The sequence below is a fragment of the Drosophila elegans genome, unplaced genomic scaffold (assembly GCF_018152505.1).
Source record: "Drosophila elegans isolate 14027-0461.03 unplaced genomic scaffold, ASM1815250v1 contig_476, whole genome shotgun sequence".
Lineage (NCBI taxonomy): Eukaryota > Metazoa > Arthropoda > Insecta > Diptera > Drosophilidae > Drosophila > Drosophila elegans.
This window is the reverse complement of record NW_024545863.1, coordinates 7,256,782-7,272,414: the sequence shown is the minus strand read 5'-3', so window position 1 is coordinate 7,272,414 and position 15,633 is coordinate 7,256,782. Positions and strand designations below refer to the sequence as shown.

The 15,633-nt window shown below is 40.5% G+C and overlaps 2 protein-coding genes across 2 annotated transcripts; both read left to right on the top strand.

Moving 5' to 3' along the window:
• Positions 1–12,471: 12,471 nt before the first annotated feature.
• LOC108140794 (serine protease grass) lies at positions 12,472–13,756 on the top strand. The gene is made up of 4 exons (XM_017263792.1): positions 12,472–12,701; positions 12,759–12,804; positions 12,861–13,030; positions 13,120–13,756. The coding sequence occupies exons 1-4, from the start codon at positions 12,482–12,484 to the stop codon at positions 13,536–13,538; spliced, it is 855 nt and encodes a 284-aa protein (XP_017119281.1). The 5' UTR covers positions 12,472–12,481; the 3' UTR covers positions 13,539–13,756.
• A 272-nt stretch (positions 13,757–14,028) lies between these two features.
• Positions 14,029–15,160, top strand: LOC108140795 (chymotrypsin-like protease CTRL-1). The gene is made up of 4 exons (XM_017263793.2): positions 14,029–14,259; positions 14,312–14,357; positions 14,425–14,600; positions 14,661–15,160. Exons 1-4 carry the CDS (start codon positions 14,046–14,048, stop codon positions 15,062–15,064), a joined length of 840 nt encoding a protein of 279 aa, XP_017119282.1. The 5' UTR covers positions 14,029–14,045; the 3' UTR covers positions 15,065–15,160.
• Positions 15,161–15,633: the final 473 nt, after the last annotated feature.

The window sequence follows — 15,633 nt, the reverse complement described above, 5'->3', positions numbered from 1 at the left end:
GTGGGCCACGTGATAAGCTAATCCCGGCCTGAATGTGACAAAGCCAACGCCTTCAGACAATGAATTTGTGTGCCCTGCAAATTGGAATGAAATTGAAAATGAAAATTCAACAACTTAGGAACATCTCATGCGGTGCCCCTGACAGACTCGATTCCTTTTAGGGGAAGCCTTGTCCCAGTTTTGAGACGAACCACCCAACGACGAAACAACCTTCTGCCCACCCACTTTTCTCACACTTTGAGTTGCGAAGTCTGGGACTGACACCTCTGCCCGAATAGAATCACCCACCCGAGCCTGCCGAATTTATCTACATATAAACAAATATTTTTCTTAAATATGACAACATTTTAGGGGCGTGTCAATGGAAATTTGGGGGCGTCGGAAAAAGTGTGTTTGAAATTGAGTTTTCCAAAGTTTTTCCCATCTCTCTTGTTCGTTGGGTATGTATTTTTGATTTGCCCGCGTTGTTCTTTGCTGGGTCTTTGGGGGCGTGAGTGTGTGTTTTCTGGAAGGGGGCGTGGTCGTGTGTGCCCTGCTGTCATTGCTTGTTTTGCCGATGACATTGAGTGGCGAACGGAGCCCGTCAATGATATGCAGGCTGATGAGTTGTCGTTGTTGCTGCCCATAATAATGATAATGCCGAGTGTGTCTGGGTACTATGAGTGCCTGTTTACAGGATGCTTATGGCTGAGTGTTGTTTTTTGGGGGGTTTCGAGCAGTGGCACCCAGGGGATTGCTTCAACAAAATATTTAATAAAATGCCGGTAGAATTTAATTAGATTTTAATTGCATTTGCTACCGGAGGAGAATGACAACAGCAAAACCGAGAAGTTCTCGCTTCCAACAAAGAATCTGTTTTTGAGTGATGATTGCCTGGGGGTGGATGAACGTTCTCATGAGGGTGGCATTACGATATTATGTTATCAATAAGGCATAAAAGTCAATGAGAATTAATTTCAGTTTGAGCTCGCGTTAACGCACAAGTCTTGGATTAAGTCAAGCTGATGGAATTCTTAGAAGGAACAATTTCATTTGGACTAAACAAATTATTAAGTTTAGTAAAGTTTAATTACTTAAAGAAGTCTGAGGACTTACATTTATCATAATTACTTACTTACAACATTCTTTATTAAAAAAATAACACCTTTATCTCTGCCTTTAAGAATTGAGATTTAAATTGCATTCATTATTTAACTTCGTTTGATTAACGGTGATCGAAACCAAAACGACTTTTCAAAAATCTTCTTGAAGACGTTTCTTCAACCAACATCTTTTTAAGCCAATTAGGGCTGCTTCGTTTCAAGGCGTTTCGAATCGGAAATGATACAAACACGAACGAAAATTCTCCGTGATCGAAATCATCGTTTTTGATTTTCTCTGAGCTCCACAAACCTTTTGCCGCACGACTTTGATCGCTTGCCGAGTCATCAAACGAGGTGCAACGGAGATGACACCTCTGACAATGGATATATCAGAACGACGAAAAGAGAACTCAAAGCCACGAAAAAAATTGGTTAATTTAACACAATGATATAACGAGCTGAACTTGAAAACCATAATGCGCTTACCTCATTTGGAAGGAGGAAGAGTGATGCACAGTTCACTTATTAAGTTGTTACCTCAATTAGATGAGGAAGTATTGCACATGAGGGTCCTGTTTTTCGATAAGATCATACACACATGAGGGTATGGCTTACTAATTTCCTTTTAATTACTACTTTCCAACGAGTTGTTTTGAGCTGCGCAACCAAAACTCATCTGCAATTTCTCGTCGAGCGGGGACGGGGGTCGACCACTGGCCTGAAGATGTCTTTCCGTTGTCGACTTTGCCTTAATAAATATTCAGAAATTAGCGGCGAACAAATCTTGTGCAAGTTTTTGGCATTAACACCTTTCAATCTGAGCGAGTTGCAAACAACATTGCGAATATGACAAAACGGATTAAAACAGGAAACAGTCTAAACTGACTGCGATGAACATGATATAAAATCTGGCCTATCCACTTTCCAACGAAAAATTTTATTTAATTGGTTTCCAAAAGGTAAACTATGGGTAAAAATAAATTTGTGCATTTTGTGTTTTTGAAACATGTTTATGAAAATTTAATTTGCATTAAAATGATACATTAAATATCAAGGCAACAAACAATGTTAAAAGAATAAATCTCCAGATTACAAAATAGTTGGCAAAATATATGAAATATCTAAGCTATTACAAAACAAATACTTGCATGCTTTTTTAATATATTTGATATGTGTTAATAAATAAAAGTAATTTGAAACGTACACTTTATATGCAAACTGTATTAATAAAAAGTAGTAAGTGGCTTAAAGAAAAATATAAAAATGTAATAAATATAAAAACTCGTAATTCGATTTTGAAAGGCACTTAAAACATTAATTTTCACAATTTTTACATAGTACCTTATCCAGTTGCTACTGCACTTTGCCTACTCGGCGAGCACGCAGGAAATGTCACGAAATGCAGCAGCATCGCAGGAGACTTCAGGTTTTTGCCCGCAAATATTTCGCAGTTGGCTCTCGCACTGCTCTTTTGAATATGCATAAAAAATTGGTATTAAAACGTCGCATGTAAGACATTAATCAGCTGGCAAAGTGGCAGCAGACAGAAGCAAGCTCAATGCGGTGGCTAGGTGAAGTCAGTGAGCAGCAAGTTGAGCGCTTGCATCATGCGCTTGATTAATCTGTATTTCCCCCACTCCAATTCCGCATCCAACTGCAGCCCCAAAGCAAAAATCTGCGCAAAAGCAGCTTGACTCTTGCCAGATTGGACGGAATGGAGATGGAGATGGAGTTTGAGATGGAGGTGGAGGTGGGCCACCAACCCACTTTATCCGCTGCTGCATCTACCGCACTTCACTCAGCTCTTCTGGCTGTCGGGTTTTATTTTTGAGTGCCCACACAGCACGAAAGGCGTCCGCAACTCTTTGCCCAAACAATAAATTCACATTAAGGAAAACCAAACCGAAAAAAAATACACAACTAAATTTTGTTTCATTAAAAACATTAGAAGGAAAGAGTGGGAATGGAAGCGAGCGCGGAATGGGAAGCGACAGCCCAGACAGAGCCATCAGACCCCACAATAATTTTGCATGCCTGGTGGCTGAATAATACGAATGTGCCTGTTGATTGTTTTTAGCATCTGTAGCATTGAGTGATGAGAAATATTCCCCACCCCACTCACTTGCATCTCGAATCCCATCCAAGACACACACATGGCCCTGCAGTCTCGGGCCCAGCCACACATATTTCCCCCAGAATCACTAGCTGGATCTGTGCCATCGGGCTTTTTATTTGGGTATGCGAGAAGATTTTCCAAAACATTTACAATCCTGAAGATCTCAGTGAGGCCAAATGTTTATCGAAAACAAAGAATGGCTGCAGCAGAGTAATTCATTGTATAGAATAACGAATACCCTTGCAGAAAACAATCCATTTTGTACTTAGTTACAAATTAATTAACTGCGTAGAAAAAACATTATAGTTTTAGGATCAGTTTTACATTTATGTTACTGCTCAAAATCTATCATAAAATTTGATTTCATTGCACAATTTTGTTCAGGTTTTTTATAATCTTATAAATAATTGATTTAACAACAAATATGCTCTACATTTGATAATACTTATGCAGTAAGATATTGTTCCGTAAATTCTTTAGGATTCATAGGCAGTTAAGTAAGACATACACCTCCAAACTCCTCTTTCCCGAAGCAAAAGAAAAACTTTCAACACCGCAGACGTTGGCCCCCGACTAGATTCCGATACCGCAACTCAAGTGGCCAGACTTTGACTACTCGGCGGGTAAATGCAGCGCATAATTCACAATGAGTGATTCTTAAATTGTCCATTAAGATAATTTTTATGGTCGAGCGAGTCCGAAGGGGGATCGCAGCCACTAGGCAAACATTGGGCTTGCAACATCCCCATCTGAAGTTGGCTCCTTCGTTTATCAATTAGGGCGGGAAACACTCGTCTGGGCCGCTCGCTAATTATCAGCAAAATGCCTACACATGGCAAACGTGGATTTTCCTCGGTCTTGGTCCAAATTTAGCAATATCTAAGTGCAGCCCATGGATGTGTGGATGCGTATGCGTTTGCGTATCGAGACTGCGTCATGCTCGACAATTTTTCACGCTTTTCTTGCGCTTGTTTTTCCCGCCAACCGCACTCCCTCCGATTTACCCACATCCCCAATTTTCCCATTTTCCCATTTCCCCTGTCCCCAAGAAGACAAAACAATGTCTGGAGCCCCAAGTTTGCCGGCCTATGATTGATGTGCAGTTGATGACTATATAACTTTGTATGATTTCCCGGATTGCATGGGATGGGGCACCGACTTCGGGAGCAGGCTTGGTTTGTAGGTGGACGCGTCTTTAATTAGTTTGGTTTCCCCCGTGGTGAGGGCAGTGCAGACGGCAAACTTCTGCTCATTTTCCTGGCGTTAAAAATGTTGAATAATTGAAATTTCTAAGAATTTTTCATTACTAGTCGTGCGGGATGAAGCCTAAGTGCAAAGTAAAAGTTGTTTTTGTGGTCGCGTGGCTGTCTTTGATTTTTTTTAGCATTTCCCCACCATATTTTCTTGGGGCTTCCTTTTCGGGGGACGATTTTCATTGGAAAGTGCATTTTGTGAGTTTTCCTGTTTAAAAATTAGTGATTGTGACTAATTATGCTGTCGCTGGCAAACCAAGACAATTAGTGAGATTTGTTCGGCAAGTAATTTGCTTTGATCTTGAGAAAGCTCAACCGAAGTATACAATAAAAACTGCATGTAAAGAAAAGTTGTTGTGACTCAAAAAAACAGGAACATAAATTTCATTTGAAATATAGTTTAAAACTAAATAAGAACTAAAATTTAACGAAAATTATTCAGCCCGATCAATATAACTGAACTTTGTGGTCTTAATTTGAAATTGTTTAGTAAATAATGTAAGTACTTAATAATTGGGCTTTGTGAGATATATTAGAAGTGACTTATAGCATTCCAAGCTCGGCTCCGAAGGCCTTCATCAATATTTGTCTGCAATTGTCAATCCAACCCAAATGACTTGGCCGAAATGTTTAAAGCTGATCAAAAGGCTTCCTGCACTTTGTCTCCGGTTGCATTTGACGAACAGGTCACGTTCAGCGTGTCATCGCTGAGCGGCTGCCAGCCAAATTGGCTACAGTAAAGCATCCGTCGCATTATCTTCATCTTCATCACGGTCTCGACGAAGAGTCCCCGGCTCCCCTTTACCTAAAACTAAACCGAAACGGGGCGCCCACAATTACGTTTGAGAACTGCAAACTGCAAATGGTCGGAAAGGCTTGTGCAATTTTTCTATTGAATTCTCGCTGAGAGCTTTGTCGCTGGAGTGGCTTCTCCACCCGTTTCACCCCTTCCCCTTTTTCCAGCTCGTCACCGCTTTTCTCCTGGCCGGCAGCGAGGCACGTGCTCGGAATCCTAAGGAACCCTGGGACGCCAACAATGTGGCAGCTCCATCTTCTTATTCTTCTTGTTCGGTAGCCAGTTGGAGAGGAGAGCTCAGGCATTATGATTGATAAGTTCGTTTTGTGAATTTTTCATAAATTAGGCAACAGCTGCGGCGTCGAGGGTGTGGCGACCCATCATCGAGTGTCCAATCGTGCGCCATTTGTCTATTTTAATTAAAGAACTTGGCACTGATCTCCTCCTCTAAGGATTCCAGTTAAGGCCGGTTCCATCATTGTTGCGTCCTTTGTTTGGCATCACGCACGTCTGGCTTCCTTTCGGCTGTTAATCAGCTGTTAAGCGGTGTGGGAAATGAAATTTTAATAAAAGCTTTAACATAAATCAAATCTGTTTCCTAGACCAGCTGGTGCCGCTGATTCCATTTGGCCGTGATTGGCAACCCATTTGCCAGTGCAATTACTTAATTATTCTTCAAACAGCTTGGGGTGGAAAAAAATGGTTGGGATTTACTTGCAAAACACACAACATTAATATTGTAATCCAAACTAATCTAAGGGCTAAGGAATTATAATTATACATACAACCATTTAGAATCATAAAATAGTCTTACGTAAGCGATATTTTAATCAAAGCATAGTAGAAACATACAAATAATACATATTTTAAATCTTTACAGACATTTCCTTTTTTTTAGAAACTTCTACGAATAAAGAAAGTTTTTTAGATTAACTATAAGAGCTATTAACATTTAAAATAATTTATTAAGTAATCAATCTGATATATAAATCTTTGAATAATAGTTTTGATTGCTTTTTCTATTAATAAATCACTTCTCTTACCCACATATTTGCAACATATCGCCCCTCTTGAGTTTTCCCAACCTTCAGAATATCCTTTGAGATACGCCGCCATATCTTCGCTCCCATTTTCATTATGACCCCCCTTATTAACCACACTCCAACGGCTTTGAAGGGATTCTCATTCTCACATTTGCAAATAATTAAGTGCCTTGCCGAGGCAATTTAAATCGCGTGCTGTCCGAATACATTAAGGCACATCAAAACAGAGATGGCGGCCTCAGCTATCCCCAACTCCCGTCCTCTGCCATTTCCCCCACTTATTAACAGAGTGGTAATCTGAATGCGAAATCAAGTCGCAATGCACAACCCACAATATCAGTTGACAACTGTCGACGGTCGTCTGGCAGGCATTTAAACGCTTGTCAAAATTATATAAACTGCTGTCAGAAGTGCCGGCGGGAACTAGGGAACTTTTTCCGCCAAGGCCTTCTTTAAAGTGCAAAAGTGCACTCAAAAAAAGAAATGCCTGTATGTAAAAAGTTAGAAATATTTTTTTTATTATTATTTAATTTGGTTACTAATTCATTTTCTTCGTTAGAAGAAGGTAGATGTACAGGCTTTGTTTATCGGAAAGTTTCTAAAAATATCCATGATCTAGGAAACTGTTTTCTGAGTGCAATAAAGAAGTCCTGTCGCTGCAGTCGTTTCTGTGGCAATTAATGCGGATTTCGACATCATAATTAAGGCGCATGGTGACGACGCTGGGTCTCGTCTTGCGACCGGGTCCATTATACTTAATGAGTGAGCCAACGGAACTGAACCCGAGGGGCAGACCGGAGCAGACCATACCATATGAGACCAGACCAGACCAGACCAGACCAGCAGAAGTAGAGCGGGCCAGACCGGTCCCAGACCCATTCATTCACTTTTGATATTTGCATATTTTCACATGTCATTCGGCTTTTTGGCATTTCTTTTCCGCCTTTTGTGCCAATGCGCTGCAAATGCAATTGCAGTCGACGGCAAAGTCTGAGGCGAGATCTTCATGCGGGAAGTGGCGGTGGGGCAGGGGAAGTCCCCACCCTGCATCGCATAATTAGCCGCAGACTTTTGCCGCTTCACAAACTCTTTGAAGAGCTCCTCCGACCGCAGACACGTGTGCATCTCTCAGGCATTTCACTGTTTGGCTTATTTATTGTGGGATGTCTTAATTTATGAACAACTGTCAGGGCGCTGAGACTTGCCATCGGTTTGTTTTGTAATGGCGATATGGCGAAAAGATCGCGGAAAGACAAGCGGATCCATTCATTGTACCCGTATCCACATGACTCAACTCCTTGCGATGTGACTCATTTCAGCGTATCCCAAAGTATTGTTCCCCAATCGCGATAAGCTTAATCTCCGGCATTTCGAATTTGGCATTCAGAATTTATGAGTCGCAAAATGTTTTTGGCCTCGGCCAAGTTTTGCCGCTCATCTCTCAGCCCTCAAGTGCAATCAAATAATTGTAATCTCTTTCAAATTGCAGTTAAGTCGTACTGCCACTTCCCAATCCCAGCCAAACACTTGCCGCCCACTCCCACTTGATTATGCTGATGAGCACGTAGCTGTAAGCCGAAATGCACTTCTGGTTGCCCCAGAGAAGAGTGCTTGGCAAACTGAGTTTTTCGGCAATCTTAATTAGAGTAGATAATGCTGATGGCTTTGGGTGCTTTTCCGGTTTGGATTTATTTGCCCAATTCGATTATAAGTAAGTGTTGGTCAGTGGCCCGCGGGCAAACTGTTGGTTAAATGCTGCCAAAAGATTGCTTAATTCGAAAAGTTTGCAAAGTGCATCCAGAAGGAAAACGCTTTCAGGCGTGACACAGTTGAATCAGTTTTAAAATCTTCAAGCTCTTTAACAAGCTACTTCCATTTAAATATCTAAAAATGTAAACCATTTATTGCCTTGTCTTGTAAGAATTGTTAACGTAAGTTATGATTGATTTCAAACAAAATTTTACCCCAACAATATTTATTTTATTAAAACCATCTGTGTGGAAATAAACAACAAAAATGGTTGCTCTGAAACCCATTTGCCATTTTGCTATCCATTATTATACCCTTGCAGAGGGTATTATAATTTCAGTCAGAAGTTTGCAACGCAGTGAAGGAGACATCTCCGACCCTATAAAGTATATATATTCTTGATCAGCATCACTAGGCGAGTCGATCTAGCCATGTCCGTCTGTCCGTCTGTCCGTCCGTCTGTCCGTCCGTCTGTCCGTCTGTCCGTCTGTCCGTCCGTTTATATGCAAACTAGTCTCTCAGTTTTAAAGCTATCTGCATGAAACTTTCCCAAAAGTTGTCTTTCTATTGCAGGTAGTATATAAGTCGGAACGAGCCGGATCGGACGACTATAGCATATAGCTCCCATAGGAACAATCGGAAAAATAAATGAAAAAAAATTATAACTTTTCTGTTTTTTAATTTTTTGTTTAGTTCTTCGACATATAGCAATGGTTAAATATTTCAGAATTATGGTTTAAATTTTATCAAAATCGGACGTCTATATCATATAGCTCCCTTAGAAATAATAAAAATATATAAAATAACTATCAAATAATTGAGCTGCAAATCATCATAGCTTCAATGTTTTTAAACATATACGAAAGTAAATCATAATTTTAATGTTTTCAAAAATGTTTAATTCTTGCAATAGCTGCAAGGGTATATGAACTTCGGCTTGCCGAAGTTTGCTTTCTTTCTTGTTTTGGAATATATTTGTGCATTTTATTTAATTATATCGATGAAATGTGGAAGCGGATTATAATAGTACTACTAAATTAAAATAAAAAACTATTTTAAATGGACTTACCTTTTAATTTGTATTACCAAAGTGCAAACCCTGCTTAAATTTGTATTGGGTATTTTTGCATTTCTACTTGTTTTTTGTAGAAGCAATCCGGCATGATTTGGTCCGCAAGCGGAAAGCACTTGATAAATTGTTTACTTTAAAAATAGTTATTCCAAGCATTGTTTTCTTGGCCGACGGAAGTTGCTGCCATTGTCCGCCAGGGGGCGCAGTGCTAGCCATGTTAGCCGAACTCCTTTGTGGTGCATAAATCAAGTCTGCAGCGCCGTTCGCAGTACTTTCAACACTTTTGTGGCCCTCGCCGGACGGCTCACTCTTATTGCCCACCCATTTTTTTGTACGCCCTCCGATCGTGGCAATAAAATTGCATTTAATTACACGAATGCCGTGGCTTAAGTGGGCAAAGGGAGGGTTGCACGGAGGGGATGAGCGATGTGGGATGTCGAGTGGGGTTGGCCATTGGGAAATTGCCCTTGGTTTGGAGCCCGGCCAGCTCTTCATTGTTGCGCACATTTTTGAGCTCATTAAACCGGCTGCAATTGTTGCCATGCGTTGCGTGAGTGCTGCAGTTTCTGCCCTTTTGTTGGTCGGCAATCAATTTGCAGTCAGCAGTCTGCAGTTTGCGAAAGTTGCAGAAATGCAAAAATGAAATTATATTTGTGGAGCCCCGGCACATCATTAAAATGCATCGACCTGCGAACAAACGAGAGGAACACCTCTTGGCTTCAAGCTTTTCTTTCATTTGTGCAAAATTTCAGAAATCTTTCAGCACTTCCGGGGGAAAATGCTCAAGTCGGAGTCCATAATGTTTATAATCAGGCTACGGCATTCATGAGTTTTCTTCCATTCTGCAAAACAAACTCTGAGCAATCAAAACAAAGAGTCATCGGAAATTCTACGTTACGAGCTTATTGAAGAAGAATACAATTTTCATTTCAAAATTACACTGTAATCTTTAAATACTTTTTTTAGAGTACTGAACTGTTATCTGGAATAAAATGATTAGTTTTCAGTGAAAAATCACTAACAGTAAGCCTAAATCTTTATACATTTTCTTTTACTAAGTCAAGCTACTTTTAAGTACTGGTTTTAATAACTACAGAGTTTGGTTATTAAAATGTATTTCTACCGTGTACATAATTTTCTTACAATTCAGTAACTAATGTCAGGTAATAAAAGTGAAGTTCTTGCCATTTTTAGCCAGAGCTCTGGTTTTAACTGAACTTCTTCTTGAAATACCACATCTTTAGTTTCGCAGAGACTTTTAAATCCTTTTCCCACTCCTATTGTCAACTTTGGACCATGTTCTGTTTGTTTGATTGACTTTCGCATGCAATTTCCATGTTTTCCCTTAACGCTTCAATGATTGCCAACAATGGCGGGAGAAGTGCAGTCCGGAGTTCTGCCAAGATGGCGTGTGGCAGGGCCATAAAACAGTTAACACTGCTAGAAGTGCTCTGCCTATGGAGCTTATAGGAACAGCAAGGCACTCACACACAGAGACCTTTGTTTGGGAATGCGCTAAATGAATGCAATAAACCAACTATAAGGGTCCCCAGTCATTGTTTTATGGCCACGCTTCGTTGAACTCTAGGGGAAGCTTCAACGCTCCGTCCCGTTCTGGCCAACTGTCTCCCTCTTAAGCCGTCTCTTTCCCACTTACGGGTCTCCAATCGCCGGCAAATGGCAACAATCAACGTCTGAGAATTGCAACTGCAACAGCAACAGCAACTTCGACTTCTGCTTCAGCTTCAGCTCGGACTTCAACGTGTCCGATTTTGTTGCTCTCGAGGAGCGGGAGCAATCAACGCATTGTCGGCAGGTGGAAAACTTCATGGCCAATGAATTGCTGTTTCCACGTTTTAACCCTTTTATATACCCTTTCGAGGGTACTAAGACTTGGGTCAAAGGTGTGTCGCCTATTGTATTTTTTCATATTTTTTATATAGAACCGTATCTTATCTTTTTCTTTAACTGGATTGACTTTATTTACAGTTAAATGTACATTAATACCAGTAATTAAAACTATTTTTCTTAGAGCACTAAAATAAGTTTTACTCAACGATACTTGGAATTTATAACTATATATATATTATTTTAGAAAAACAATGTTTTTAATTGAGCTTACTACCAAGCTTTTTAATTCTTTATTAAATTTAAGGGTATGAGGACATCTGCTGGCCAAAAAATTGTGACTTTCTCGTTTTATTCCATTGCTCTTGTATTTTGCATGGCCTGAAGCTGATTTTGCTGCTGCCGCAGACTGACAGCAACAGTTTCGTTTCGTATCGTTTTTTTCCGTGTGTTGACGTGGCCAGTAATTTGTGTTGTTGCTGTTTGTTGGTTGGCTGAAGGGAAACGCCAGCAGCAGCAACAACAATGGCCACAAACACACATGCAATTTTGTGCATTAAAATTTCACACTTCGTTCGCCAGTTTGGTTGTTTGTTTGTTTGTTGGCTTGGTTCGGTTGGGTTGGTCGAATGCTTTTTGGCTTTTCGGGTTTTACCAGGGTCCCTTAACTTTTTTTGTTTATGGCGGGTAGAGCTCATTTTGGCTTGCTGCATTTACTCTTAAATTTGGCATGCATTTTGCTGCCGCCCTGCTCCTTTTCCTGCAATTCTGCTGATGTCGCCTGCCACAAGCAGCTGACAAAAAAATGGCGATAGTGTCCTCCAACCCCTTAGCCTTGTTTGTTGCACCTGGCTGAAACCGAGGACGTCATCATCATCGTCATCGTCTGCTGTTAACAGCCACGTTTTCGGCCCTCGTGGGCGTGGTCTTGGAAGTCCGGCAAAAAACGGGTAAAAGAGTCAAAGGGCACATTTAATTTGTCACAAATTCAATTATGGCAACTCAGCTGCAGGCAATCCAGATGTCGGCGAGTACTGGCTAAGAGGAATCAGATAGATTTCAATTATGCAGGTAAGCAAACGAAAAGTATGATAATTTAATAAAAAAGAGTGAAGCAAAGTTGTTTTCAATTAACTTTTCATAAATTCCGCGTATAATATGCGTATAAAAATATTTTTAAACTTTTAAAAAGAAAATCATTAAAATCTATTTAGAAAACATTTGCAGGACTATATTATAGCCCACAAAGAAAACACTCCAAATCAATTGGAAACCTTGAGAGGTTACATTATTGCATTTTTTCTTTATTCACTGTATTATTGCATACAGATTGACTACGAATTAAACCAAATAGACCATGAAGTAAAGGGAATACTGTAAAGTTCTTTATAATTTGCTAAGTTGCCGACTGCGATGGAAATTCCTATGAGCTCTTCTCAATTGATAAGCCATTTTCTGATAAGTATTTATAAAAACGCTCGATCCGCACCGATCTCAGTGCGTTTCAATTTATTGACTGGCGATGAAATCAGCCGCTGTCGCTGTGATCATTCTTAGCCTGATTCATTGTAATCCGGGATTTGCGACACTTCTGGAGCCGAATTGCGGAATTCGAGCTGAAAGTCCCAGCTACCGAACAAGAATTATCGGAGGCAGGGATGCACAGATCGCTTCTCATCCTTGGATGGCCTTCCTGCACTACGATTCCCGGATCCACTGCGGTGGAACGCTCATCAATCGCCGTTTGTTTTTCATTATTATAATACCTATATGACTGTTACTAATACCTTTCTTCGCAGAGTTCGTCCTGACAGCTGCCCATTGCCTTGATGGGGAATTAAGACTGTGAGTATCGCCAGGCGGAAAGTTAAAAAATAAAGCTAAACATATGCCTCATGCAGAAAGGTTCGACTAGGAGGTATAAGCCTTGCTTCAAGTGGCTATCCAACATGCCTACTACCAGCCGAGGACTACAATGTTGATTTGGGCATAAGGCATAAGTATTTCACCCGCGATGTCTTTCTAAACGATATCGCCTTGCTACGACTGGCCAAGTTTGTGGAGTACAATGGTACTTTTCATCCTAAATGATAATTTGATTAAAAATGATGATTATATTTATGCAATGTCCACTAACATTCTTTTAAATGTATTTTATAGTCCACATAAGGCCTATCTGTATTGTCCTGCATCCGGAAAGGAAACTCTTGTTGGATAATGTGATATCGCTGACGGCCACCGGCTGGGGAAAAACTGAAAACGGAGATGTGGCCACCGTTCTCCAGGAGGCCACCATCCAGGTAAAGAATCGGAGCCTCTGCAGCGAGCTGTACCAAGTGCCGGTGGGTCCAAACCAGATCTGTGCCGGCGACAGTGAGACCAACACCTGTGGTGGGGACTCTGGTGGACCGCTGGGCAGTGTGGTGAACTACTACGGGACGTTTCGGTTCGTCCAGTACGGACTAACCAGCTTCGGAGACAGGAAATGCCGCGCTCCGAGTGTTTATACAGATGTCATCACTTATGGAAACTGGATCAAGTTGGTGGTTAACAACTTTGGTACAGGGAGCATCTTTTAAATGTTTAACCATTTTCTTGTACTGATTTCAAATCAGAAAAAAATTATAAAATTACTGTCTAACCCAACACAACATTTTTGTTTTTATAAAATGTGTGTCACGTATCTTTTAATATGTTGTCTTATTTATCATGTTCGTAAATAATGTTATTAGACATAAGAAAAATGATTTTTACTCTAAGAAACTTTGTTGTTTCTAAATAAATTTTGTTTAAATTAGCTAAAAATCTTTACTGATTTAAAATATGTGAATAATGCAATCACTTGTATGACTTGACCTCGTTTAAAGAATTTCATGGAACTCTCATACATATAGGAAAAAGCTTTAATCAATTCGCTATAAGTTCAAGTGATTTCAATATAATTAATTCTTTATATGTAAGAAAAAAGATTAAAAATAATAGCCATTTCTCCGAATACATATGTTCCCCATCATTGAGCGCCTGATAAGCCCGCCTGGGGTGACTATTAGTCCATAGGAAGCGGAGTATCAGAAAGCAGTCGCAAAATGAATACCGTTCTGGTCGGGACAACTTGTCTGCTGCTCCCGCTTTTGGGATCCGCTCAATTTCTGGATCCGGCCTGCGGGATTAGAGCTCCCAGTCCACTTGCTCTACGGGTCAAGAACGGGACGGTCGCAGGGTTGACATCGAGTCCCTGGATGGTTTTCCTCATCTCAACTCAAAAAGAATTTATTTGTGGCGGAACTCTAATTACTAACCGTAAGTGTTTATAAACTATAATTGCTCGTAACCTATCAATTTGTTTTTGAAGGACTAGTTCTTACTGCAGCGCATTGCTTTCTTCCCAATATTGAGCTGTAAGTCACAATGCAAATAATTTAGAAAATCAGTAGAAAAACAAACCCATTCCTTTCCTTTTTACAGAGTAGCTCGCCTGGGGGAGTATGATAGGGAAGATTATGACCGGTGCCACGGCAGTTACTGCGTTTTTCGATCCGAGGTCAAAGTGCAGAGGGCCTTCAGGCACCGCTTGTACAACCCAGATACAATGGCCAACGATATAGCCATTCTACGGCTGATCAGGAAAGTCGAGTACACGGGTGGGTTGAAAATAAGTACCTTAAGTTTAAAACTATTTTAATTATAATTATTGATGGCAGACAGTATAAGACCCATCTGCATTGTGTGGGACACTACGTGGAGAAACAGAATCAACGCCATAGACCCGGTCACCGGCACTGGATGGGGAAAAACCGAGTCTGATGTGAGCAGTGGCATACTCATGACTGTGGACCTAGCTCGCCAACCTCCGGAGATCTGCCGTACTTATACCCACATATCACTCACAAACAAACAGTTTTGTGCCGGAAATTGGGATAGCAATTTATGCAACGGCGATTCTGGCGGTCCTGTGGGAGCACTGATCCCGTTCCAAAGTTCGTACCGCTTCATCCAAATCGGAATAGCCAGCGTCGCGAACAAACAGTGCTCGAAGGCAAGCGCTTTCACGGATGTCCTGAGCTACATCGATTGGATCCTTTTGGTGTATCGCAATTTTGCATAGACCAATTGTCAATGTTTCTTACAGCATCTACCACTAATATACTCCGCAGTTAAGCGTTTTCTATTTTAAAAAAAAATTTAAATTGCCGCATTAAAAGTTTCAGACCGTTTTTTTATTTTTGTATGAGCTTTGACTTTTAATAGTTAAGTGTTTTTACTATGTCGTCTATTCAGTAAATGTTTACTGAACCATTACCTTCGTATTACATGTTTTATTCTGCGGTCATACATATATATCATTTACAATTTACCCTCTGAGTATTTTAGCAATTTAAGCAAATCGTTGGCATTGTCATTATGCAAATGCTTGTAATGCAAATTTTCCTTCTTTTCAGCGAAAGAAAAATGTTTAAAAACTCGAGCCCGCAGTAAACACTTTTCACGATCAGTGGGCCATATAAAAGAAGTCCTCCCATCGGAAAGTCCGTGGGCTGAATGCATTACGCTAATTAATTCTTGATATATGGCGGAGTGGCTGTGGCCAAAACGAGGCCACAAACCTGCAACTGGCCGTAAAAAAAAGACGTTGGCAATAAAAGGAACCAAAGCGCAAAAACAGGGTGCAAAAAA

Excerpts from the sequence above, each read along its gene's own strand:
- LOC108140795 (XM_017263793.2), top strand. The coding sequence starts at position 14,046 with ATGAATACCGTTCTGGTCGGGACAACTTGTCTGCTGCTCCCGCTTTTG. Across the intron at positions 14,358-14,424 it reads TTTCTTCCCAATATTGAGCT|AGTAGCTCGCCTGGGGGAGT; the intron begins GTAAGTCACAAT and ends TCCTTTTTACAG. Across the intron at positions 14,601-14,660 it reads CAGGAAAGTCGAGTACACGG|ACAGTATAAGACCCATCTGC; the intron begins GTGGGTTGAAAA and ends TATTGATGGCAG.
- LOC108140794 (XM_017263792.1), top strand. The coding sequence starts at position 12,482 with ATGAAATCAGCCGCTGTCGCTGTGATCATTCTTAGCCTGATTCATTGT. Across the intron at positions 12,702-12,758 it reads TGGAACGCTCATCAATCGCC|AGTTCGTCCTGACAGCTGCC; the intron begins GTTTGTTTTTCA and ends CTTTCTTCGCAG. Across the intron at positions 12,805-12,860 it reads CTTGATGGGGAATTAAGACT|AAAGGTTCGACTAGGAGGTA; the intron begins GTGAGTATCGCC and ends TGCCTCATGCAG.